This window comes from Scyliorhinus torazame, chromosome 13 (genome assembly GCF_047496885.1).
Source record: "Scyliorhinus torazame isolate Kashiwa2021f chromosome 13, sScyTor2.1, whole genome shotgun sequence".
NCBI lineage: Eukaryota > Metazoa > Chordata > Chondrichthyes > Carcharhiniformes > Scyliorhinidae > Scyliorhinus > Scyliorhinus torazame.
The window spans coordinates 163,718,841-163,745,529 of record NC_092719.1 but is presented as its reverse complement, the minus strand read 5'-3'; the positions used below and the strand labels follow the sequence as shown (position 1 = coordinate 163,745,529).

At 48.7% G+C, this 26,689-nt stretch overlaps 1 protein-coding gene across 1 annotated transcript in view; it reads right to left on the bottom strand.

The window, feature by feature from the left end:
* Positions 1-578: 578 nt before the first annotated feature.
* Positions 579-26,689, bottom strand: part of LOC140387636 (calcium-dependent secretion activator 1-like) — a 591,860-nt gene continuing 565,749 nt past the window's right edge. The window contains exon 26 of the mRNA XM_072470831.1: positions 579-1,848. Within this exon, the coding sequence (XP_072326932.1) occupies positions 1,669-1,848 (180 nt within the window). The 3' untranslated portion in view covers positions 579-1,668. The remainder of the gene's footprint in view (positions 1,849-26,689) is intronic.

The following is a 26,689-nucleotide window of genomic DNA, read 5'->3' as shown; positions in this document are numbered from 1 at the left end:
GGCACTGCCAGGGTGCCAGGTGGCACTTCCATGTTGCCAAGGTGCCCGGGTGTCAGTTTGGCACTGCCAAGGGTCGGGGTCTGAGAGGGGCCATGCCCATGAAAGTGAGGGGGGAATAAGGGGGAGGGGTATTGAGGGAGCTGCAGAAAGGCTGGGGGGGGTGGGGGGGGGGTGAAGGCAGTGTCCTGAACGCACGATGTCCTGAAAGTGCAGGATCTGAAAACGGTGGCGGGGGGGGGGGGGGGGGGGAGGAGGATGTGGTGTGTAGAGACCGGGGCAGCCTTTCAAAATGGCACCCCAAACTGTGAGGAGCAGGTCCTGGGAGCTCAGCTCCCCAGTGCCAGAAAAGTTTCAAAATGTAGCCTCGACAGGGAGAAACTCGCCGAGGTCCCATAAAAATGGCTAGGTGTCTTTGAAAAGCAGTGTCAATCTCGGCACCGCAGCCGTCATGAAACACCCATCAAACGCATCCGAAACCGGACTTTGAAATTTTTCCGGTGAATTGCGTATTACGTGAGGACATTGCGATGGTATAGAATAGCATATCTACAAGACACTTTAAAAAAACACAAGTGATCGGTGTTTGTACAATTAATTTACTAAGAATCCAGAGTTTTCCATGTTACAGCTGTGGGCTTTTATAAGGCCAAAGCAGATGGATTATTCCACCACCAGCTACTTCACACAGAAACTAATAGCTTTTGGATGAAAAGGAAATCCTTTTGTCATGCATTTGACAGCATTGTATATACAAGAAACCAACTGTGAAACAAGATGTGTGAAAAAAATGGACAAACAATGTGAAGATATCTCACATTACTCAAATAACGCATTTGAACAGGAAGTTGTGCAGTCGAGAGCATCTAAATTCAACTTTGACTGAGGCTTAACATAAAAAGACTAATGAACAAATTGAGTACACTTCAGATTTTTGGAGATAATTCATTAGGATTACCCAATATACATTGCATAATACTTCCTTGTATATATATATAGAACTGGGTGTTTTTAATTTGGGCATAGATGTACCACTTCCATAAATCCCAAAGGAAAAACTCAATTCAGAAAGCATTTGAAAATAAGACTGTTGCAACACCTTCTTCTGCATGCCTCTTCTGCATACATAGAAATGCATTCAAGGAGGAATTTAACAAGGAGGTACACCAGAATGAAAAATGAATGGCAAACAAAAATGTATGAGGGTTATTAATAAAACTTAGATATCACACTTATACAAGGACATTTTCATTTTAAGCAGTTGGCAGCCAGTAAAGAAATATAAATAAATAAATAAAATTACCTAACTCACTCGTCTCCACAACATTTTACCATCAAGATATATACACATTACATTGATGAAGCGCCAAATAGGTTCTGCATTTAACAGGGACACACCTAGCAATATTCCTACATATCTCACTTAACATTATCAAACAATGGTTACTCCATATTGCTTATGAACATTAGAAATTAATTTAGAAATAAATGATTTAAATAAATGCTAAATTTTTCTCACAGCTAAAATTTCAATCTGCCTGATAACAGTTCCCTCATTTCAATTACATGGAGTTTAAAAACAAGATCCTATTTTGGCTAACTGAATAAAGAGTGGTACATGCATTTGTCACCAGGCTATGTCAAAATTTAGCCTCTAAATCTAACTGCGGTCTAATCTTCGTCCTCGTCTTCTTCATCGCTGTCCTTCATTGTAATCCCTTGGAGACCACCACCTTCAGAAACTGATGCTGTGGCTTCTTCTACAGTCAGTCTGTTTCGAATTGTCTCATAGGTCTTACTGTTCAAGGTCGAATCCAGTACTCCCTGCAGCCTGAAGTCTCGATAAGCTTTCTATAAGAGTCCAAAGATATGGGACTTGACTTCTATTAACTTGCATAAGCATCATTATATATTAAGAATAATTCTTTACTGATTTTCTTTTGGACAATACACGGTAATTTTAAAGTCGCACATTTCAATCATTTTAAGCACTGTATTTTTAAAAATGTTAGAAAGTATAACCAATATGCGAACAGGTTTTTTAAATCACAAAATCACTCATAAAGATGTTTCTCACTGGATTGTAAAAATGAAAATGTCTGAGTTTTAAATACCTGGTTAACATTAAAGCTAAACTATGTACTCACCCCACTTCAATGCTTATTTGAAAGAATGTCCTCTGTGATGCCAGGGGTGTTGCAAAGAGTTTTAATGTTCCTGTCTGTACAGATCTACAACCTATCTAGGAGTTAGCCAGGATACAAATATAAATATTGACATAACTCTCATTATGCAAAACTCTCGGGACAATTTAATTCAACTTGAGCACATTTTTCACCATGCACTGCAAAATTGAGTCAGGAAAAAGAAATATTTAGGCCCATCATGCAGATATCCACAGGAAGTTTGAGCATATGTGAAATATATGGCATCTTCCTATGATCAGTAATGAGCTGGATTGGCTATTTAACCATTGACATTTCATAGGAGTACTGCAGACCTGTCTGGCTCATGTACTGAGTAGAGTTTGCTATAGTTTTTTTTTTTAATTTAGAGTACCCAATTCATTTTTTCCAATTAAGGGGCAATTTAGCATGGCCAATCCACCTACCCTGCACATCTTTTGGGTTGTGGGGGGCGAAACCCACGCAACACGGGTAGAATGTTCAAACTCCACATGGACAGTGAGCCAGAGTCGGGATCGAACCTGGGACCTCGGCGCCGTGAGGGGGTAGTGCTATCCACTGTGCCACCGTGCTGCCCGAGTTTGCTATAGTTGACTGTAATTCCATTGCCTCAAATTTTCTCTTGGAGTCTCCTTGACTCTAAACCAAGTCCAAAGAGGATAATCGCTAGTTAGTCATTAGACAGCTGACAAGCATAGACTCAGGTCCTGACAACTGGAAACAGGGGCGAAATTCTCCCGAAACGGCGCGATGTCCGCTGACTGGCGCCCAAAATGGCGCCAATCAGACGGGTATCGCGCCGCCCCAAAGGTGCGGAATGCTCCGCATCTTTGGGGGCCGAGCCCCAACCTTGAGGGGCGAGGCCGACACCGGAGGAATTTCCGCCCTGCCAGCTGGCGGAAACGGCCTTTGTTGCCCCGCCAGCTGGCGCGGAAATGACATCTCGGGGCGGCGCATGCGCGGGAGCGTCAGCGGCCGCTGACAGTTTCCCACGCATGCGCAGTGGAGGGAGTCTCTTCCGCCTCCGCCACGGTCTCCATCATGGCGGAGGCGGAAGAGAAAGAGTGCCCCCACAGCACAGGCCCGCCCGCGGATCGGTGGGCCCCGATCGCGGGCCAGGCCACCGTGGGGGCACCCCCCGGGGCCAGATCGCCCCGCGCCCCCCTCCCCAGGACCCCGGAGCCCGCCCGCGCCGCCTTGTCCCGCCGTTCAAAAGGTGGTTTAATCCACGCCGGCGGGACAGGCAATTTATCGGCGGGACTTCGGCCCATCCGGGCCGTAGAATCGAGCGGGGGGGCCCGCCAACCGGTGTGGCGCGATTCCCGCCCCCACCTGATCTCCGGTGCCGGAGACTTCGGCAACCGGCGGGGGCGGGATTCACGCCAGCCTCCGGCGATTCTCCGACTCGGCGGGGGGTCGGAGAATGACGCCCCAGATATCACAAATTCAGCACAAGGACCAGGTGAGGAGCACAAAAAGGGCGATTTAGAGGCCTCATCATGCCCGACTTGGGTGTCAGGGCGGAGCTGTCGTTGAATCTTGCGAGAGGCCTTGTGGAAGATTGCAATGCTCGAAATCCCTTGTGGGATTTAACAAAGTCTCGCAAGACGTCACCATCTGGATCTTGCCCTCACTGGGTGTGAGCCATTAGACGAGCCTTCCCGGAAGAGTGTAACAATCGACACACAAAAGGGTCAATATGAGCATACTCGCTTGCCCTCTGGGGTCTCATCAACATGCGCCCTATTCCAGCGGATCATAGAGAACATATTCCAAGGGTTATCCAAAGCAATGGTGTACTTGGATGACGTCCTGGTCACAGGGGTTTCAGAATGAGAGGACTTGGCGAATCTAGAAGAGTTCTTGAGAAGTTTCTCGAGAGCTGGGGTACGCCTGAAGAGGGAAAAATGTGTTTTTCAAGCAAATGAAGTAACCTACTTGGGCTATCGGGTGGATAAAAAAGATTTGTATTTGGTAGAGGGCAAGGTGAAGACCATCAAGAAAGTACCAACTCCAAGAAAAACCACGTGAGTTAAAATCCTTCCAGGGATTAGTAAATTATTCCTGGAAATTTATCCTGAATTTGGCCTCATTACTGACGATCCCTGTGCATATCCTACTACAGAAGTATCAAAGATGGTCTTGGGAGGCACCATAGGTGGTGACTTTCAATAAACTTAAACAACAACTGCTGTCATACAACGTATTGGTCCATTTTGACCCTAAGAAGGAACTTGTTTTGATATCTGATGCTTCCTCTTATGGGGGTGGGGCGGTACTTTCACACCACAAAATAGACGGAACAGAAAGGCCTATCGCAGATGCATCCAGGATCCTTCGGGCGCTGAGCGTAGATATTCTCAAATTGAGAAAGAGGGCTTGGCGGTCCTGTTTGGTGGAAAGAAGTACCACCAATACGTCTATGGTAGACGTACAAGAAGAGCTAACGTACATGATCCTGAACGGTGGATTCCAAGGACAACCTTCAATGAAATTAAACCCTATCTGACTAAGAAAGACAAGCTCAGTGTTGAGGGCAATATCATTCTCTGGGGGTCCCGAGTAGTTGTCCTTCACCAGTAGTGAATTCCAAAACGTCATGCTATCCAATGGTAGCTGACACATCTGAACAGCACTTTACCACCTGTCGTCAAATGGACTGTAGCAACGCGGTGCAGAGTTTTAAAACTGGCATGAAGAAACACAGAGACCAAATCGGCATGATTTTTAAGCAACTATAGGACTACTCCTCTCACAACAGGAATCATCCAGTGGAACTGTTAATGGGATGGCGTCTTCATATGAGAGTAAGCCCACTATTCCCAAACCTGGCAGGAGGGTGGTGTCCCAACAAGAGAACCAGAAAAGAAATTACGACTCTGTAAGAACAGAAAGAACATTCAAGTCAGGCGATCAGGTTTACGTGAGGAACTTTGGAGATGGTCCCATCTGAGTCCCTGGGATCATAATGGAGAAAATGCGCTCAGCGCCTCACAAAGTGAAGGTCCTGGGTAAGGTCGTAAAGAAACACCTGGACCACCTCACGAGCAGGAAGTCTGCCCCCGATCAAGCCTTGTTACCGGCCACGGAGGTGGCTGCTGCCAGTACCGAGTGACAGCTCTGAGACTCAGTGCCCGTCCCACGGATAACAGGGCACGGGCTCGTAAATGGAAGTGGAGGAAGCTGGTGCCCTCACTGAAGCAGATCCCAAAGAGGAATCCGCGTCATTAAATCTTTGGCGCTCCCTCTGGAAACGAAGGTCCCCAATTCTGTTCACACCACCAGATCTGGTCCCACCCTCAAGTGACCTCAGACCGATCACCAAGCGGTGGAAGGAAATTCCCCGCAGCGAGGGAACTGGTGGAGGAACGGACTTAAAAGGGGAAGGATGTTATGGTGGTGACAAAGGACAGGGGATCATCACTAGATCTCCCTGCATGCTTTGTGGAGTATGAACTTCCCAATTGAGCAGTGGGAACTCGCACAATGTGAAATGAACAGCGGGAGTTCAAAACCCGCTGTTTCAACCTGGGCCAGAATTCTGTAGGTCCCCAGGCTTGGACTTGTGCGCTGTAAGCCGCGGCTGTGGCCTTTCCCATTATGTAAATAAAAGGGTATGCTGTTGGATCACTGGAACACGAGATTATTATAATTTTAAAAAAGTATTGCACAGCAATTTTAACCTATTTGTACAAACTGAACTCTACAGTTAATATTGCCCTTGAAACATTGAATTAAAAATGATTAAATGATTTAGTAGTGGATATGCTATGACATTGCTTGTGGTGAGTGAAAGAGCAAACAGTTTTACAATAATTGAGTGTTATGCCCCAACACACATGGCATTGTTGTGAGGACAACTTATTTATGATATTACATTTTTTATTCGATAGCGATTGAGGATTTTTGTGGATGTTTTGAAGATCAAGTTGTACAATTCTGTCCAATGATCTGCAAACAATATGAATCAATTTTTTTTGATTATTATACATTGGTTTACTTAATACTTAATTTGTACATTTAGAAAGCCGGGGATAAACAGTATTAGGTTTCAGGTAAGTGCTGGGCATGCCGCAACACTTCAGAGTGTGAGAGGGTTTTCTAGAGGTGGGCATCCTGCAAATTTGTCAAGTTGTAATCTAATAGCTTCGGCAGCACGGTGGCGCAGTGATTAGCACTGCTTCCTCACGGCGCTAAGAGCCCGGGTTCGATCCTGGCCCCGGGTCACTGTCCGCATGGAGTTTGCACATTCTCCCCGTGTTTGCGTGGGTCCCACCCCCATTACCCAAAGATGAGTAGGTAGCTTGCCCCTAATTGGAAAAAAAATTGGGTACTCTAAATTTATTTTAAAAAGTAATCTAGCAGTTGGCTGAACAGTAACTTGCATTGTTGTTCACTAGGAAGAGGGACATTGATAGTGATGAATAAGGACCACAATGTAAAACAGCTCCAATTATAAAGTGTGGCTTTTTGCCTTGCAGGAAAGTCATTCAGCACATGCATGGATTGGGGTTTTCGGGCCCCAGGCTGATTGCTCCATTCTGATAGGCCCCGTGATGTTGTCATTCACTTCTGTACATTCGGCATGGCTTTTCAGAGCCTACTCTCATTGGCTATAGATTCAATTACCATCGATCTGCCTGCTTCCATCTGCTTTCTCTGCCCCTTCAACCCACCGTTTCCCCACATTCCACTCAGTAGGAAAGTGGAGGTGAGAAATAGAATAGAGTCAGGAACAGAAAAGAGAAACACGCAGAACAAACCAAGGGAGAGAGGTGAGATAGATCATGGAAAAGAGGTCTTACAGCACCAGGTTAAAGTCCAACAGGTTTGTCTGGAGTCACTACCTTAGGAGCTACGCTCCGAAAGCTAGTGATTCAAAACAAACCTGTTGGACTTTAACCTGGTGTTGTAAGACTTCTTACTGTGCCCACCCGAGTCCAACGCTGACATCTCCACATCATGGAAAAGAAGAATGAAAAGGGAGAAGAGAGAAGCAAAGAATGGGGGCCAGGGTTCTCCATTTGAGAGACTAAGAGCTGACCCCGGGACTGAATCGTGAGGGTTCTACGTTGACGAAAGCGGTGCTGGTCCCGGTGCCATTCAGGACATATTAACGGGCCAGCAGCGGCGCCACGTGGAACTAGTGCAATTCCAACCAACGCCGGCGTGTGACTCGCTGGGACCTGGATTGACGCTGGAGAGCTCGAGCTTGCCAGGCTGCAGCTGCACATAACCACCCCACACACATTCATTCCAGCCAAGAGTATGCCACCCCGAAGAGCAGCCTGAGACGTGCAGGTGCAGAGCTGGAGATATTGTTGGATGGCATGGAGGAGGGGCGGGACACCTGTTCCCCAGGGTGGGAAGGAGGCTGCCACCCGCCGTGATAAACAGGGCCTGGGCGCAGGTGGCAGAGGCCGTGAGCGCCGTGCGTCCCACCTCCAGGACCGGACAGCAATGCAGGAAGAAGCTGCACCACCTCAGGGCGGCCGGGGTGAATCACCATCTCCATGCGCCTGGTACCACCCCCCCTCCCCCAAGAAGCCCCCACCAGGCAGACCGGCAGGCAGCGCTGGGTAAGGGTGAGCTGCTGCCACCACCGGGCCCCTGGCACCAACCCCTGTTCCCACACACCTTTAGCGGGCGATCAACCCGCACCCGCCGGCTGTCCACCCACCCTGCACCACATGTCAACACCCATACCGCCCGCCATGACCGGGTGCCACTCTGCATTTCTATTCCCCCCCTCCCCACCGGTCAGGAGAAGGCGACCCACAACTGCAGGGAGAGAGAGAAGACTGGAGAGGCCCACCAGACCTGCAGCCCCTCACTGCCGCAGGGCAGAGGGCGTTGTACCTGCTCAGTGAGCCCAGAGAGCGGGCAGTTGGCGAGGCGGGGGTCTGCATCGGGAAATCAAATGAGCCCCCAGTGGATTGCAGTGTCCCAATGGCATGTGTGGCACCCCTGCTCCACCCCCCCTACCCCAACCCAACACCCCCTTCATCCTCACATACCCCCGCACACCCCAGCCACCCAACACCCCCACACAACAACCCCCACACAACCCCCCCCCCCGACCTCCACATTGTCCATCACCCCCACCTGTGACCTAACCATACGTCTTGTCTTTTGTCTTGCAAGATCACCTGGTAATCAGGCTCGACGATCGGGCATCCCCCGCCCTCAGCCGCAACCGCGTGACACCTCAGAGGACATGTCCGGACACGACACCAACTTCTCGTCACTGCTGTCATTGGCACCCTCCACCTCCCCAGAGACACTCAACTTGGTTGGGCACTTTAGTGAAGAGGCTCCTGAGGCACTATCTGGTATCTGGTATTGTCATGATATTCAGGTAAACATCATGGTACAAACATACATACATACTGATGGACAGATCAACGGACCAATCAACACACACACAACACCACAGCCAATCACAGGCAAGAGCAGACACACTACAAAACAGGGAATACGATACTTCCCGGGCATTCCGGCAGGAGACAGCTCAGGACACAGAGCTCATAGCAAGCCACTCAGACATCCACCATGTGCTGAGTGCCACTCCAAGATAGTATTAGGAATAGGTCCACAGATTCTAGGGTTATGATCGAACCTCAGTAACCAGTTTACCACTGTAAATAAATGTTAGTAATAAAACTGAGTTGTACCATTCGCAACCGTGTTGGTTCGTCTGTGTAGCAGAGCACCCAACACATCAGGTATCACGTGCTGCGGTACATCAGGAAGAGGTAGGAACAGCAAGGGTCTGACGGTTGAAGGGCGGCCCGACCCCAGGGGCTAGCTGCCATCCAGATGGGTCTCGGGCTTCTGGAAACAGGAGTCTCATCAATGTTGGAGAGACAGGCGCAGAGCCAGGGGCAACAAGGGGGTGTCAGCAACCATCCAGCATCTGCAGGTGCAGTTGGAGGAGTCCAACAGCCTGCAGGAATGCTGTTCCGACCATGCATGCCACCCGGGCCAACACAGCACGGGTGGCGCCTGCGGTGGAGGCCTAGGTGCGATGGTATCGACCATGGGTCAGTATGTCCAAGTTCTGGGGTACTCTGCGCGGGCAGCAGCCATGGCACAGGACAGGGTAGCCATGTCACAGGCAGCCAGGTACCAGGGTCACATGGACATTGCAGCGGCGTTCCAGAGCTTGGCCCAATCACAACCAGCCATGGCTGCGGGCATTGACCGCATTGGCGTGGTGCTGGCTGACCTGAACAAGACACAGAGGGACCTGACACAGTCACTGAGTCATGTGGCATGGTTCCTGAGCGACGTGGCACAGTCCCAGAGGGATGCGGCACAGTGCCTATGCTCCATGGCTGTGAGCATGGAGACCCTGGTCAATACGGGCCTCCAGGACTGGCAAGCCCAGGCGATGGTGGTGCCCCAGTGCTCACTCTGGCTGCACCCTGGTCCCAAGGAGTAGCCCGGGGGCATTGGGCACCCCAAGGGAGGAGGAGCGGATGGGCAAGGCCGTTGACTCCCACAGTGCAGGTGCTGGGACACCTCAGCGTCTCTGAATCCCCCCCACCATTTCCTGGCGCATCCAATGAGTAGAGGGCAGAACAGAGTAGCACCAGCCTACCTGTGATGTCCGGAACTCAGCTGAGCTCATTCAGGCCTAGTCGCTCCAGAGAACAGCCGCCAAAGGGGACCCAGGTCACAGGGCTGGAATCATAGCAGGCCGCCTCCTCTCCTGAAGTACCACCTGGGGAACCACCTAGATGGAGCGTCAGGGCCAGTAAGGCCAGTTAAGTTTGCACAGGTGCTGCACATAGGTTAGCGATAGGGGCTAGGCTAGGACCACTGGTGTGGGAGGTAGCTGAGACTGCTATTTCATTGGTGAAGCCTGCCTGCTGGTTCCGCCCAGTAGGGCGGAGTATAAGAGCCTGTGTCTCCCCAGCAGCTGCATTCTGTACCTGCCCTGCTGGGGGAAACATCTAGTACAAAAAAGCCTTCGATTGTCTCCAATCTCGCTTCAGGAGTTATTGATCGAGCATCACAGACACAAGTGGCAATAAGTGTTGAGATCAGAAATTGATTGCAAGGTGAGAGTAATGAAAATGATGGAGAAAGTTAGTGCACAAATCTCTGGCACGTTGGGCTCTGGCTAGAGCGCAACGTGGCCAGCAAATGCCGGGAAAGCATTCCAGCGAGCCGCCCGACAGCCTCCGTGCCTTGCGAGATTCTCCGAGGTCCCACGGGACATCAGCATCAGAAACCCGGCCCAAATGGGCAGAGCTTATGATCTACCTGCATGGGATCCAGCGGCCTCCCTTGATTCTTCGGCCTCCCCAGGGAGGCTGCAACCGGGCGCCGCTCAGTGCTGGTCCACACAAACGTGGACCAGGCGGAACGTCACCCGCTTGGTCTCCGCCGGCCACCGGAGGTCCCAGCGTGGTCAGAGTAAGTGCAGGATGGGACCCAGGCCCTCCCCCTGGAATGTGGGCACCTTGGCACAGCCCAGCTGGCACCTTGGCACTGCCACCCTGCACTGCCAAAATGCCCGGATGGCACTGCCAAGCCAGCAGGAGCACTGCCTGGATGCCAGGGTGGCAGTGCAAAGGTCAGGGGTCGAGAGGTTTTGCCCATGAAATGAGGGTGGGGGGCGTTTGAAGGCTGGGAGATTGCAGGGCAGGTTAGGAGGGGCCTCCGGGAGGATGGGGGTGATGGGTGGGAGACCTGGAAGGGAGCTTTGGGGGCCTGAAGAGGGGGCCTGAAGAGGGGGACCACCAGGGACCCCATAGCGGCGTGTCCTCACTTGGGGGGGGGGGCGCGGTAATGTCCATGTGTGTGTGGGGGGGGGGTTGACATTGCCCATGAATGGGGGTTTTGGGAGACCCACAAGCTCACTTAGAGATCGGGGCACCCTTTCAAAATGGCGGCCCAATCTCTGAGTTCAGGTCCGCAGTGCTAAAAAAACTCGAGGGACTGAATTCACCACCCCGAGGTGCTACATTTTGCCGGCAACCCGGGGGTTTCTGACGGCGTGGGGCTGGCCCACAATGGGAACCCCCATTGACCATCTCGTGAAACGTAGATTCCCAATGGCGTGCTGAACCAGAAATCTGATGCGGCGGGACGGAGAAACACGCCCCTCGTGTGGGCTAAACCAGTGAGAAACTCCCCAGGGACCAAAAAAGTGACTAAGTGTCATTGAATAGCGGTGGGGAACAGGCCGGCAGAGCCGGCGGGAACCTCCCTGAAAAACCCGCCATAAATGAACTTCAAAATTTTGGGGGAGAATCGGGCCCCTAGAAACAAGTGAAATGCAATTGGAGCAGAAAATTTCATGGAGAAGGTCAAAGTTGCATTTCGCAACCATGTCAAACTAGGAAGTGACCGCCCGCTCTCCCTATCAGGGACCGGCCACATTTCCCGACCTTCAACATTATCATGATTATAGTAAATAATATATAATTATCAGGCCCTTACGCCGGAATCATACCCCCACATCAATACAGCCATCCAGGGAGGCGTGCTGTCAGAATGCCGTGAAGCACGAGTGGTCTCAGAAGGCACCCTGTGAGCATTACTCCCAGAGGAGCTTGGAGTTCACCACCTCCGCCTGGGTATCAGTGGTCCCGAGAGTGAGTGCCAGCTCAGTGCATAAGAGGACGAAGCAACAGTGTCGGAAGAAGATGATCTTTTTCATGCAGCCTGTGCAAGTCTCCTGATATATACCTCTGCACCCCACCACACACCCTTCACACCTCCACGATAATCTCTCACCCAGCCACCTCACAAATTCCCAACACTTCTCATGGCGCCCCCAACCACCCCCTTTCCCCAGCATCGCCTCTACTCCCCCTGTTCCCCCCAGTAGATAATCTGCTCCTCACATCCCCGCTCCCACTCATGTCCCAAGCATGCCAGACTTCATCACCATCTGACCTGGTAGGACTCCCACCTACACTCTTCCCCATCTCTTCACTGCAGGACAAACTTGAGCACTACCAATGTGAGCGGGCACAGCCTGCCGGAGTCATGTCCGAGCTGAGATGCATTACAGCCTGAGGAGAGAACTCTTGAGCTGACAGGCGATGAGCAGGACTGCATCTGTTCAGCGAGTGAATTGGGTGCGGCAGGCAAATGTGAGAACTGCCAACACATGCAGCCATGGTGCAAGCCTCAGGTGAGTTAACTTTCTCTCATCATTTATCGCCCATGAAGTACTCATGCCATCTCGCTTCCCTTGTAGGCCAATGGGTAGACTAGCCCGGACCATCCTCACTCCCTCTGGTGACCACTGACCCGAGCAGTTCTGAGGCATCTCGGAAATAAGCATCAAGGAGGCGTCACAGCTGTCACCCACACCTTCTGCTAGCGCAGATACTGACACCTCAGTGGGATTAAATAGTAGGCAGGCTTTTGGTCATTGACTGGTGAGCACCTCACAGCTGAAGATCCGCAGGGGGCAGAGCAAGGAACATCCAAGGGAACTAGCAGTCGGAGGGATTCTGGAGCCCAGGACTCTGCTGAGCCCTTGGTCGATGACGTGCCCCTGGGTCTGGTTGTCCCAGAGCTGCTGGATTTACAAAGGCAGAATCACGAGCATCAGGAAGGACATCCCTCAGCATCCCTCCTCGGACTGTAAGGCCGACTGGAGAAGTCCCATTGTCTTCTTTCTGAGGAGATGGTGCCGTCAGTCCGACACAACGATGCCGACACTGCGAGGGTGGCATCCGCAGTGGGACAGGATGTTTTTTAAATGACCAAAATAGGGGTGCAGTCTAAAGCAACCTGTAGACACATGATCAATGGACTCCACAAGGCCACAAAAAGGGCAGGCATCTTTGGCGTCCATGAATCGATGCAGCCTACGGTTGTGTGGGACTGCTGCCCCAGACTTCTCCGTAGAGGGACCTCAACTGGGGACTTTGACTGCCGGAAGGCAACAAGGCGAGCCAAGGAAGTGAAGGATGTGTAGCAGCTGCCATACAGGAAACCCCTCTGTGCAGGGCGAAAGGGCAGGGAAGGCATTTCCGCAAAGTGGCTCAGGTTGTGGGGCTCTGGCTCCTGAGCTGGGCTTTGGAGCTTAGGGGTCAATGTGAAATTCATTCCGAGTAGGGGTGTGCTCAGAGGGGGCGGGGGGTTCAGCACATACCACTTAGTGCCATTGGATCCAAGCACAACTGTTTTGAGGTCAGGAGTGACAATGCCGTGAGCTAGACACCCACCGCCGTGAGATCTGCTAACTCGTGGGTTGTCGTCCAGCCCACTCCTCTGCCACCCAGCACGTCCCCGATCCTGGTCACCCGGAAGCCACTGGAAATGCTTTTGGTGGAGGTGAAGATTCCTGAGCAGCTGCTCCCTGATGACAGACAGACGGGGGAGAGCTGCGATGCGAGATGACCATATTACAGACTTTGAGTAGGTCCTGGTAAAACATGAGCAGCGCCTGCAAGGAGTTACGAACACCTGTCAGGGCCATGAACAGGAGCTCCACGTCATATTTGACGTCGTGCACCCGGCAGAAAAAATACGTCACCAGGGCACACCAGCTCGGAAGAGGCTCAATGTACAGGTATCCCTGTGGGGTCCGAAGGCGAAAGGTCGCCATTTGGGTGTGAAGGCACACCAGCACGTGGCCATTCTCCCTCAGTGGGATTCTCAGAGCTTCAACAGCGACCCAGTGTAGCCTTTCGTTCCAGAAGAACTGTCTGAGCATTCGCTGGATGTTTGTGACAAAATCGGGGGAGGGGTCAACGTGACGAGCCACAGCATTTACGGTAGCACGGTAGCATTGTGGATAGCACAATTGCTTCACAGCTCCAGGGTCCCAGGTTCGATTCCGGCTTAGGTCACTGTCTGTGCGGAGTCTGCAAGTTCTCCCCGTATCTGCGTGGGTTTCCTTCGGGTGCTCCGGTTTCCTCCCACAGTCCAAAGATGTGCAGGTTAGGTGGATTGGCCATGATAAATTGCCCTTAGTGTCCAAAATTGCCCTTAAGTGTTGGGTGGGGTTAATGGGTTATGGGGACAGGGTGGAGGTGTTGACCTTCAGTAGGGTGCTCTTTCCAAGAGCCGGTGCAGACTCGATGTGCCGAATGGCCTCCTTCTGCACTGAAAATTATATATATAAGCATGGAGGCAATCAGCTGGTTTATGACCAGAACCCAACCCCTGTAGGACAGCATGCAGAGCAATCCTGTCCAATGTTTCAGGCAGGCAGTGGCCTTGACCTCCAGCTCCTGCCAATTCATCGGCCAGGATTCCTCAGCTGGGCAAAGATGGATCCCCACATACAGGAGGCTGGTCCTGCTCCAGGTAAAAGGCCTGAGCTCTTCCTCGAGGGAATTCATTTGCCACAGCCCAACCAGGAATCCAGAACACTTAGCCCTGTTGATCCTGGCACAGTACACAGCCTGGCACTCGCATATCCTCCACAGATCAGCTGGGTCCATGAACACGAGGAGCATGTCATCGGCGTAGGTGGAAAGGACCACCCTGATGCCCGGCCCGTGCAGAACCGATCCCGATAACCTCCTCTGCAAGAGATCCAGAAAAGGCTCCACGCAGATAGAATACAGTTGGCCAGACAAGGGGTCGCCCTGATGCACTCCTCTCCCAAAGTGAATGGGTATCGCCAGGGACCTGCTGACCTTAACGAGACACTGCAGCAGCGTACAGAAGTTTGATCTGGGTGACAAAGTATGCCCCGAACCCAAATGCCCGCAGAGTTCCGAATAAGTATTTTTGATCCACCTCATCAAATGTCTTCTCCAGGAAGGCGTTTGACAGACCATCCCTCTGGGTATGGTAGATCAGGTCTCGGACCAGGTGGATGTTGTTGTAAATGGTGTTCATGGTTGGAGACAATGGCAGCAAACTCCAAGTTCACAATGGGTAGATTCTGAGTTTCCCAAAGTCTCAGGAAGATGTTGAATGTGTTGGGTTGTGAACAACTGTCTGTAACCTATTTACTTTGAAGATAAAAGAGAGTTGGGGTCAAGAATAGTTAATCAGTATTTCTTTCTGGGTGCAAGGCCTGGGTGCACGTTGCCATAGGGATGAGTTGACAGGAAGCCATTTTTTAGATCAGGTTACAGACTTGCCCAAAGTCAACAAATATCAGACAGACATCAATTCTGTATGTCAGTAGAAAGAAGAGGCTGTTTATCTTTGCAAACTACCACAGTCAGATGCAGAAGGGAGACATTCTCCAGTAGAAGAGATGCATCCCACAGCCATTTTATGATTCTGAAAGATTCATCCTGCCATGGCCAGAGGGGAAGAATCATTTGGACAGGTTTTACTCCTGGCAGTAGATTTAGGAAACTGTAAAAAAAAACCTAAGGGTGTGCCTGCAGGCTGTTACTCAAATTTACTACTCAGCGAAAAAAGGAAATATGGACCTTTTGGAAGCTAGGAACAGTTCTGGATTGTTTGCTTGTAAAGGACTAGAATTCTGGAGCGAGAGTGGTGTATGATAAGTATAAAAGGGGAAAATTTATTTCTGAAGTTTAAAGTGTAAGTTATCCATGAAAATAAACAGTGTTTATCAGAAGTGTTTTTAGTCATTTGTTACAGCAGAAGTGTTACAATGCATAATCCTGTGTCATTCCATCAGCTATCAATGCAAACATGCAAATATCTTTTTAAAAGTTATAGATCTCTACAAAGATCATAACAGGGAAGAGGCAGCAGCAACTTGGGTCGACGAGAGGCCGAACGTTCACAGGCCTTAGGTAGGCAGACTTTTTGGGAACATCAACCCTGCAGTTTGCGGGTGAAAATCAGCAGATGGCAGGAACAGAAGTTAAGTGAGTCATGAGGAAGAATGAGCCAATCAGAGGTAAGTTTAAAAGAAATGGGGTGAGAAATAGCAATCTATGAATGGCAGTTTAACATGATGGAAATAATGGCAGAAAATGAATGAAAATAAATATTTTCGTTTTTTTAGAAAATGTATTAGGGTTAGAGTTAAGGAAGAAAGTAAGTAGCTTGCATTTATATCGCACCTTTGGAGTTCAAAGATGTGCAGGTTAATGGACTGGCCATGATAAAATTGCCCCTTAGTGTCCAGGCATGTACAGGTTAGGTGGGGTTAAGATGTTACGGAGATAGGGTGGGGGAGTCGGGTAAAGTGCTCCTTCAGAGGGTCGGAGCAGACTTGATGGGCTGAATGGCCTCCTTGTGCATTGTAGGGATTCTACGGTTCTATCTCAGGGCATCCCAAAGTGCTTTACTTCCAGTGAAGAACTTCTGAAGTGTAGTCACTATAGTAAGGTAGGAAATGTGGCAGACAATTTGCACATAAACAGCAATATGATAATGACTAGGTAATCTGTTTTTACGTGCTTGTTGAGGAATAAATATTGGTCAGCAAACTGGGGAGAACTCCTGTCTTTAAAAATTGCAGTAGGGTTGTTAATGTTCACCTGAGAGGGTAGGCTGGACCTCAGTTTAATATTTCAGTAAATGATGGCACCGCTGCCAATCCTTTATGCTTGGACCAGCAATCTTTTGTTGGATTACTTCAATAAACTCACCTGTGGCTCACCATTGCTTCCTCAGTACTGCACTGGAAGGCAAACCAAGATTATGTGCTCACGTCTTGAATCCATAACTCCCTGACACAGAGGTGAGAGTGTTAGCACTGAACCAAGGCTGTTATGGGAAGTGTGGGGTATTTGTGAGAATTTTACAACATTAAAATACAGCTATGTTCGATTGACCATTTGATTTATTTATCACTTGAAATGGTAAGTAAAGGAGCTCATAGAGCTCTCTTGTCAGCTACTTCAAGTGATGCTTTACTTGGAGTCATATCTGGCACAAAGGAAGATGGTTGTGGTGGTTGAAGGTCAATCATCTCAGTCCCAGGACATCACTGCAGGAGTTCCTCAGGATAGTGTCCTCCGCCCAACTACCTTCAGCTGCTTTATCAACGACCTTCCCTCCAACATAAGGTCAGAAGTGGGGATGTTTGCAGATGACTTCACAATGTTCAGCAGCATTCATGACTACTCAGATACAGAAACAGTTCATGTCCAAACGCAACAAGACCCGAACAATATCCAGGCTTGAGCTGATAAGTGGCAAGTAACATTTGCCCCATACAAGTGACAGTCAATGGCCATCTCATACAAGAGAGAATCTAACCATCACCCCTTGAAATTCAGTGCCATTACCATTGCTGAATCCTCCACTATCAGCCTTCTTGGGGTTATGATTAACCAAAAACTGAATTGGACTAGTCATATAAATATTGTGACAAGAGCAATTTGGGGCTATGACTCCTGTGGCGATAAACTCGCCTCATGACTTCCCAAAGCCTGTACACCATCTACACAAGTCATGAGTGTGATAGAATACTCCCCACTTGCCTGGATGAGTGCAGTTCTAACAACACTCAAGAAGCTTGACACCAGTCAAGACAAAGCAGCCCACTTGATCGGTACCACAAATATTCACTCCTTCCACCACCCATGAACAGATGAACAGTGGTAGCTATGTGTATCATCTAAAAGATGCAATGCAGAAACGCACCAAGACAGCATCTTCCAAACCCACAACCACCACCATATAGAAGGGCAAGGGCAACAGATGCTTGGGAATACCACTGCCTGTACATTCCCCTCCAACCCAAACATCATCCTGACTTGGAAATATATTGTTGTTCCGATATTGTAACTGGGCCAAAGTCCTGGAGCTCCTTCCCAAACATCACTGTGGGTGTACCTACACCACATGGACTGTAGTGATTCAAGAAGGCGGCTCAGCATCACTTTCTCAAGGGCAATTAAGGTTGGCCAACTAGTGATGCTTACACCCGATGAATGAATAAAACAATTATTTCTGCTTATTTTCTGCAGTCTTTAAAATTAACCTTCCCAATGGTTAAGCAATCTGACCCCACCAATGCCAAGTATGCACAATGTACATTACAGTTCTATATGTCATTTCATTTTCATAACATAATACAACACTTAAGCTCAAACGTTTCTGCTGGAAACATAGATACAGAAAAAAAAAATCACATTTACTATATGATAACCCTTTCATTCGTCAGTGGGACAGAGACAGAGGTGTTGGATTTTCACTGAGTCGGGGAGACTCCAGGGACCTTTTAAAATCATGGATGGGACCCTGATTTGGAAGTCCTGCCTCCATTAGGGGGGGATTTAATTTTTACTGGCAGCAGAAAAGGATGCATTTTGTAGCGCACAGTTGTGATTTAGAAATTGGTTGGGTCATTTAAACTCCGTGCACAAGAGAAGGAAATATAATTTTCACTCCAGGAATGGCCGCAGTCCATTGTGTGGGTTCCAGCACTTTATGGTGGAGATGGAAATTCTCATGAAGAGTCTATACGGTATGTAGAACTGTCAAGCTGTCAATCTATTTAAATCTCCAGCCCTTTAAACTTTGAAAAAAAGGCCTATCTGTGTCTGTGACAGTGAAACAAATCTGTTCTAGCAGTTTCAATAGATGTTTGTTGATATAAACCTAACGAATATCATTATGCCATTATTACTGATTGACTGCTTCTATAACCTGGCATTATTACAAAGAGCAGGTGTAAGTTCACAGTTTGACTGAGAGCTGCAAGAGGTTATTAAAGACTTAGTTGTCTTTGATGTGGGGTTATGCATAGAAATGTTTGCTTTTATAAGGGATAATATACTTTTAAAAATATATTTTTATGAAGGCATTTATAATTTTAACAATTTTCAAGAACAAAAAAAAGTGAACAACACTTACCCAACCAGCAACCAAATTCAGCCAACATGGCTTACGTACACATTTCCCCAATCCCAATTTCCCACTAACCATTTCCCATCTTTTCCAGCCCCCCATGCCTCCCTCTTTTCTTTTACCCCCCTCCCCCGCTGATAACTTAATTTTCCCCAAAGAAGTCAATAAACGGCTGCCACCTCCAGGAATACCCTCAGCATCGATCCTCTCAAGGTGAACTTGACCTTCTCAAGTCTGAGAAACCCAGCCATGCTGCCAACCCATACCCCCGATTACAGGAGCTCCGAGTCCCTCCACGCCAATAAGATCCGTCTCTGGGCTACCAGGAAGGCAAAGACCAAGACATCAGCCTCTATTGCCCCCTAGACTCCCAGGTCTTCTCACCAAAAATTTCTACCTCTGGACTCGGAACCACCCTTACCTTCAATACTTTTGACACGGCATCGACAAATCCCTGCCAAAATCCCCTAAGCTTCGGACATGCCCGAAACATATGGACATGATTCGCGGGCCCTCCCGCACAGCGCCCACATCTATCCTCCACCCCTTCAAAGAACCTGCTTATCCGGGCCATGTGTGCCCTGTGGACCACCTTGAATTGTTTCAGGCTAAGCCTGGCACATGATGAGGAAGGTATGATATACTTGAGAGGATTTAAATGTATTAAACAAGCTTTTGCGAATGAGAGTTTTTTAAATTTAGTGAAGTCTATAATAGAACTTTATTGTATTTAATCTCAGCATGGTTCCTGCCGTTGTCCATGGTGCGTACTGGGTGATTTGGCATTGAGGGTGTAAGGGCAAAGAACAGGTGGGGTATCATGAGTTTGCTTGAGTTATCATAAGGGCTGTAAGAGGCCTTGGTGATGAGTGGGGGTTATGAGTTGGCACTAAGTTGACACGGGGGCTAGAAGGAGCAATAGGTGTATGGAGGAACATGGGTCCCCATGAAGAAGGGCCATTGGGGGTGGGGGGCATAGAGTGGCCATAGGAAATTTGTGGTGGGTTGAGAGGATGAGGGCTTAATATTTAACAACACAACTGGGATGAAGTCCCAGAGAACCAAGATGGGCTTTTGAAACAGCCCACCTTAGCACTCAGCTGCCCCTGTGGCTCCATCCGATCAGTGCCCAGGGCAGTGGGTCACATTCTGTTCCACACCTGTCTCCCTGGAGCGAAAAGCCATTTGGTGCACGTTTTCCCTGAGGAAGGTGCGTAGTCAGGAAATGTTCTGTCTCCAGCTACCCTCCCCTCAGATGACAATCCAACCTGCTTTTATTGAACCAAACCAACATATAATCATTTACTTTGTGAAATGTGTGATATTCAACTGAACCTGTAAAGTAAAATGGTTAGAAATAGCAATTACAAAGCATTTAATTAAGCTACCATGAATACTTGCAGGATTAGAAGAGTTGCAGGGTTTACCACTGTCACAGGCTGAAGCAACTTGCTTGGCCTGCTTCAGTCATTTGATTTCCATATACCACTATTTTCCTTATGTGTATACAAGTACATGATATTCTTTATTATGCTTTCTCTACTTCATGTACTTCAACATTTAAGTTAACCAAATCATTATTTACAATTTCCTTTCACTATTCTGGAACATCCAGACCAGTGGTTCAGGCTCTTGTTCATACGTAGATGCATAGAAGATAGGAGTAAGAGGAGGCCTTTTGGCCCTTCGAGTCTGCTCCACCATTTACCACGATCATGGCTGATCTACAGTGTCTGCAGTGACACGAGAGATCCAGCCAGGTGTACAAACCACTGTCTGCAAAACATTGCTGGATCTTCTGCATGAGCAGCATAAAAATGAGGATTATAATTAACTTTTAAAAGGGAACTGGAGTAGGTCAGTTAGTCCCTCGAGCTCGTTTATTTATCCCACAGTCCAAAGATGTGTAGGTTAGGTGGATTGACCACGCTAAAATTGCCCAACAGGTTAGGTCGGGTTACAGGGATGGGGGCGGGGGATTGAGCCTAGGTAGAGTGCTACATCGGGGCAAGGGCTGTTGCAGACTCGATGGGCCAAATGGCATCTTTCTGTACTCTAGGGATTCTTTGAATATATGATTTCTATGATAGCTCAGCCCTGCCAACCCCTAAAACAACAGTCACGTAGTGGGTGAGTGCCAAGGTGGCTGGCTCGATGGATTACCTTGTGTCTTTGAACCTTCGTCCTAGTTTCTTTTTAAGAAGTTTTGAGGCCCTCTAGCACTCACCTCTGAACCACCCTCATCGATCATAGATCATAGAATTCATAAGCATCTCATACCCTCCGTGACAAATAAATGCCAACTCATGCCCCCCCCCACAACCTTTCCCCCATGGCTCCTCACCCCCCCCCATAGACACTCACTCAATGTCCACCGCAGGGTGACCTCAGGACCCCTGTGGAGATGAGAAAAAATAAACTTCGAACAACCTAATACAGCTCTCACTCCAAGACACTTGATAGTGAAAAACTCTCATTCATCAATCCATTGAGAACATTTAAAACTCAAGTCGTTAATTGCTTAATAAAATGAGCAATCTTCGATTCAATAACCACATCAAACTAGTTCATCTTTTACGAGACTCTTTAAACTGTAAATCAAACTGTGAACTATGTACCTATAAACTGAGAATGCCCTGCTGAGATAACTGTTGTTTTTAAAACTCAGCCAAGCTTTTATAATGACATAATGATAGCCACTGGGAAAAAGTCAACAAAGAACTTTATTGAAATTGCATGACGAGATGCTACTTTTTTTTCTAACCTACATCTGTCAATCAAAGATAAAGGGTGCAAATCAGCGACCCCGTTGCGCCCAGCGCGGATCTGGGAGCAACAGGTGAATCACACATGAGCCGAAATCAGGCTCCACTTTGGGTGCGAAACCTTGCGCAAGTCACCTTACAGCTCATTTGTATACCTTGATGCTGGATTTACCCAGCACCTGGGACTCACTAGCTGTGCCTGGGAGACTCGCCACAGTACCATTTAGTACTGGTATACACAAATGTGGACTGAGTTCAAATGGACCTGCTGAGTTTGGGTTTCCAAACTGCGCAAAATATGCCCCACCCCTTTTCCTCTACTAGCAAATCATTGGATTTGGTGAAATGGGGGCTGGATCTTTGCATCTGTATCCCACCCACTATTTTTGAAGGCCTGCGGAGTCTTCCTGACTCTGCAGAAATACAGCCCATAGATTCAAGATATTTGGCAAAGGAGAGGAGATGAGATTTTCTTTTACGTAGCCTGTTGTTATGATCTAGGATACCTGAAGGGGTGATGGAAGCAGATTCAAGAAAACATTTCAGAAAAGCATTGGATAAGTATACTTACAAAGCAACCATTTGTAGAGTTATGGGGAGCAAGCAGTAAAGTGGAACTAATTGGAATGCCCATTCAAAATGCCAGCAACGACTTGATGGGCTGAATGGTCTGCTTTTATGCTGTATTATTCTGTGATTCTTTTGCTTGTGGATATTGAAGCTAACTGTAGCAACCCCTGCTGTCACTTCAACTGAGATCAATATAACTCAGTCAGTGCAGGTTGCAAATCAAACGTTGGACTTTTTTGTTTGCACTACTCAGTGACATGCTGCCTTCATCTATCCTGCCAAGCATCCTATCAGGCTGAATCACAGCCTGGTATGGCAACTGCTCGGCCCAGGACCGCAAGAAACTTCAGAGAGTCGTGAACACCGCCCAGTCCATCACACGAACCTGCCTCCCATCCATTGACTCCATCTACATCTCCCGCTGCCTGGGGAAAGCGGGCAGTATAATCAAAGATCCCTCCCACCCGGCTTACTCACTCTTCCAACTTCTTCCATCGGGCAGGAGATACAGAAGTCTGAGAACACGCACGAACAGACTCAAAAACAGCTTCTTCCCCACTGTCACCAGACTCCTAAATGACCCTCTTATGGACTGACCTCATTAACACTATACCCTGTATGCTTCACCCGATGCCGGTGCTTATGTAGTTACATTGTATATGTTGTGTTGCCCTATTATGTATTTTCTTTTATTCCCTTTTCTTCTCATGTACTTAATGATCTGTTGAGCTGCTCGCAGAAAAATACTTTTCACTGTACCTCGGTACACGTGACAATAAACAAATCCAATCCAATCCAATCCAATCATCTTGTATCACATGGGGAACTACACCTGATCCGTTAAATTTGAGTTAAAAGGACCACAATTGCTGGCCCATAATCAATAATAAGAACTCCAGTTTGTGTTTTAGGAATATTTAAATTCACTGAAAGTAAGCGCTTAAAGAGTGCTGCAGGACCAATTGGTTATGCCAGCACACAAATGTCAAGCGGCAAAAACTGGCACAACAGCCTCTTTTGTTATTTTCCGTTACTTGAAAAATTAGAACAGCTAATGGTTTATGGGTGAATCACATTATGCCTGTTGTGCATCCAAGTCTCTACCATTTGAAATGCATGTCAGGTTTACCAGGACTTCCGAGGAAGCACGAAAAGTGGCTCTCGGCTGGACCTCTGTTTTTGATCCCTTTTACCTGTCTTTTGGGGGATTTTGATGAACATTCGCCCGTTGGGGGATTAGATAACTGTTCCTCAACGGAGTCATGTCGAAAACGACATCAAAGAAGTCCAACTTGAAGAAAGTTCAGGAGGGTAGCCCATCGAAGGAAGGTGAAGGAGGGAAGATGGCTGCCCCGCCCACTACTTTAGACATGTTGGCTGTACTGATGGCACGGGAACTCGAGAAATTCAGCAGACAAATAGATCGGCAGTTGAGCAGAAGGGTAAGGAGATAAAAGAGTGTTTTAAGGTCACTGTCGAGGAGGCTCGGGACCCTATTCAGGTGAGACTTTGAAGGGTGTGGAGGAGGCCCTGTCGCAGCATGAGGATCAGCTTGCCTCGTTGCAGGCTGAGTTGCTGATGGTGGTGGATAGCAACAAAGGCCTGAGGTTGAAGGTGGAGGATCTGGAGAACAGGTCAAGGCAGTTAAGCCTCAGGTTGGTGAGATTCCGGAGGGATTGGAGGCCTTGAAGCCAACCCAGTACTTTTTGGAGATGTTTTCTCGGTTAGCGGGTGTCCCCCCTTTGGAACTGGACAGAGCTCACCGGGTGTTCAGGCAAAAGCCAAGGCCGAACGAGTTGCCGCGGGCGGTGATTATCAGTTTTCATAACTACCAGCGGCAGGAGTGGGTCCTGGAATGGACAAAGAGGGTCCGGTGTATCGACTGAGGCGGGCACACAGTGCGGATATAACAGAACATTGGGCTTGAGCTGGCGAAGAGGCGGGCAGCCTTCAACAGGACAAAGGCTGTTTTTTTACAGTAAGGGCATGCAAATTGGGGTGGTATAACTGGCGAGGTTGCGGGTCACCATGGATTCGAAGGATAATATTTTTGATATGGCAGAGCAGGCAGAGGTCTTAATCAGGGAGAAGAAGTTGGGGCCGATGTGAGATGCATTGTTTGGGACTCTGTGTATGAAGGGGGATGCTTATGTTTTGTACTTATGCCTTTGTGGGCTACGTGTTTTTGACCTTGTTTGGGTGGGAGTTTAATAAAGTTGGAGAGCTGTTTTTGTGTGTTTTGGAGGGGAAATAGGCTTGTTAATGATGGTGGGTTTGAGCCAGAAGGGTGGTTTCTGAGGGGATACTGGTGCAGTGCCTTGGCTTTAGCCGGGGGTCTTTTTGCAAGCGATGAGGAAGGGGGGGGGGGGGAAGAGTGCAAACAGTGTTCAAGTTTTTTTTCTTTGCCTTACTTTAGGGGTGGGGTGCGCGGCCATCTTAGGTGGGCCTGGGATCTGGGAATTTGGGCAGGAATGTTAAATCAGGGTGCTGATGGCTGGCTCGGTGGGGTGTGGGGGGGGGAAGAGAACAAGGTTGTGGAATGTCAGGGTTTTTCTCCCATTTGAAAGGTAAACTGGCAGTGGTGCCAGTGAACATGTATGTCCTAAATTGGGACGATGTTAAGTTTATGGAATGGCTGTTGGCTGCCATTCCGGAGTTGGATACGTACCAGTTGATTTTCGGGAGAGATTTTAACTGTGTTTTAGATCTAAGGTTAGACCACTCCAGGTAAAGATCTTTCAGGGATGACGAGGGTGTTGGCTGCAGGGTGGACCCATGGCAGTTTGTGAATCTGGGGTGTAAGGAGTTTTCATTTTTTTTTGCCTGAGCACAAGGTTTACTCAAGGATTGACTTCTTCGTTATGGGTAAGACTTTGCTTCCTGGGTTAAAAAATGCGGTGTATTTGGCGGTGGTCATCTCGTCTATATGCTGCACTGGGTGGATTCGAAGCTGGAGGTGGATCGGGCACAACGTATGGGGTGGCGGTTGGATGTGGCTCATGTTCTGTGTGAAGATTTCTCGGGCCATAGGGGACTATGTGGCATGGAATGATAATGGGGATGGTCTCGCTTTCTACATTGTGAGGGGCATTAAAGGCGTTGACCAGGGGGGGGGGGATGTCATTTCGTACAAGGCTAATATGGATAGGGAGGCAACGCAGGAGGGCCAGAAGTTGGTGGATGAGATCTTGGTGGTGAATCGGGAGTATGTGGGTAATCCTACACCTGAGCCTTGGGCACAAAGGAACAAGCTGCAAATGAAGTTGGACCTGCTGTCCACGGACCTAGTGGTGCACCAGCTGCGTCGGTTAAAGGGCATGTGTCTGGGGAGTATGGCGAGAAGGCCAGTCACCTTTTTGTATATCGGTTGAGGTTGCAAGAAGCTGCGCTGGAGAGATTGTGCAGGTGTGGGAGCCTGGGGTGGGGGGGATTGACGAGTGCCCCAGAGAAGATCAATGGGGTGTTTCTGTCCTTCTAGAAAGCACTTTAAAAGTCGGAGGACGATGTTGAGGTTTTTAGAGGGGTTGGGTTTCCTCAGGTAGAGGAGGAATTGCTGGAATGTTTGGAGGTGCCATTGGGGTTAGAGGAGGAGCATATGGCTTTGGGGAAGATGTAGGCTTGGGAGGCCCCGGGGCCAGATGGTTTCCCGGTACAATTTTACAAAGTGTTTGTGAATCAGTTCGCCCCATTGGGGTTAGGGGTGTTTAATGATTCACTGGCACAGGAGTCCCTTCCGGAGATGTTGAGGCAGGCTTCTATCTCCCTGCTTCTTAAGAAAGATAAGGATCCCATGGAGTGTGGGTCATATTGGCTGATTTCTCTACTGAATGTGGATGCAAAACACGGAGTGAAAGTTCTGGCGTTAAGGTTGTAACCGTATTTTCCAGAGGTTGTGGGAGAGGACCAGATGGGCCTTATAAAGGGCAGGAAACTGTCATCTAATGTAAGGCAGCTCCTTTATGTGGTTCTTGTACCGGCGGTGGAGACAGAGCCAGAGATAACTGTGTCGTTGGATGCAGCAAAGACTTTCAATAGGATTGAATGGGGATACTCGTTTACGGTTCTGGGGAAGTTTAGGTTCGGGCCTGGGTTTGTGTCCTGGGTGTGGCGACTGTACGTGGTACTGTCAGCTAGTGTGCAAACGAACACCATGAGTTTGGGGCATTTTAGGTTGTATAGGGGGCTGAGCAAGGTTGTCCTATGTCTCAGTCATTATTCTCGTTGGCAATTGCCTTGAGGGCCTCGATCAAGTGGAGAGAGATTGTGAGGGGGGTAGAGCACAGGGTATCTTTGTACGGCGACAATCTCTTGTTGTATGTAAAGGATCTGGGGACAGAGATGTGTGATATTATCAGGATATTGAGAGGTTTGGTTCTTTATCGGTGTATAAGTAGAATGTTGGGAAGAGAAAGTATTTTGTGGTTGATCCCTCGAGGGAGGAGGGGGGAGCTG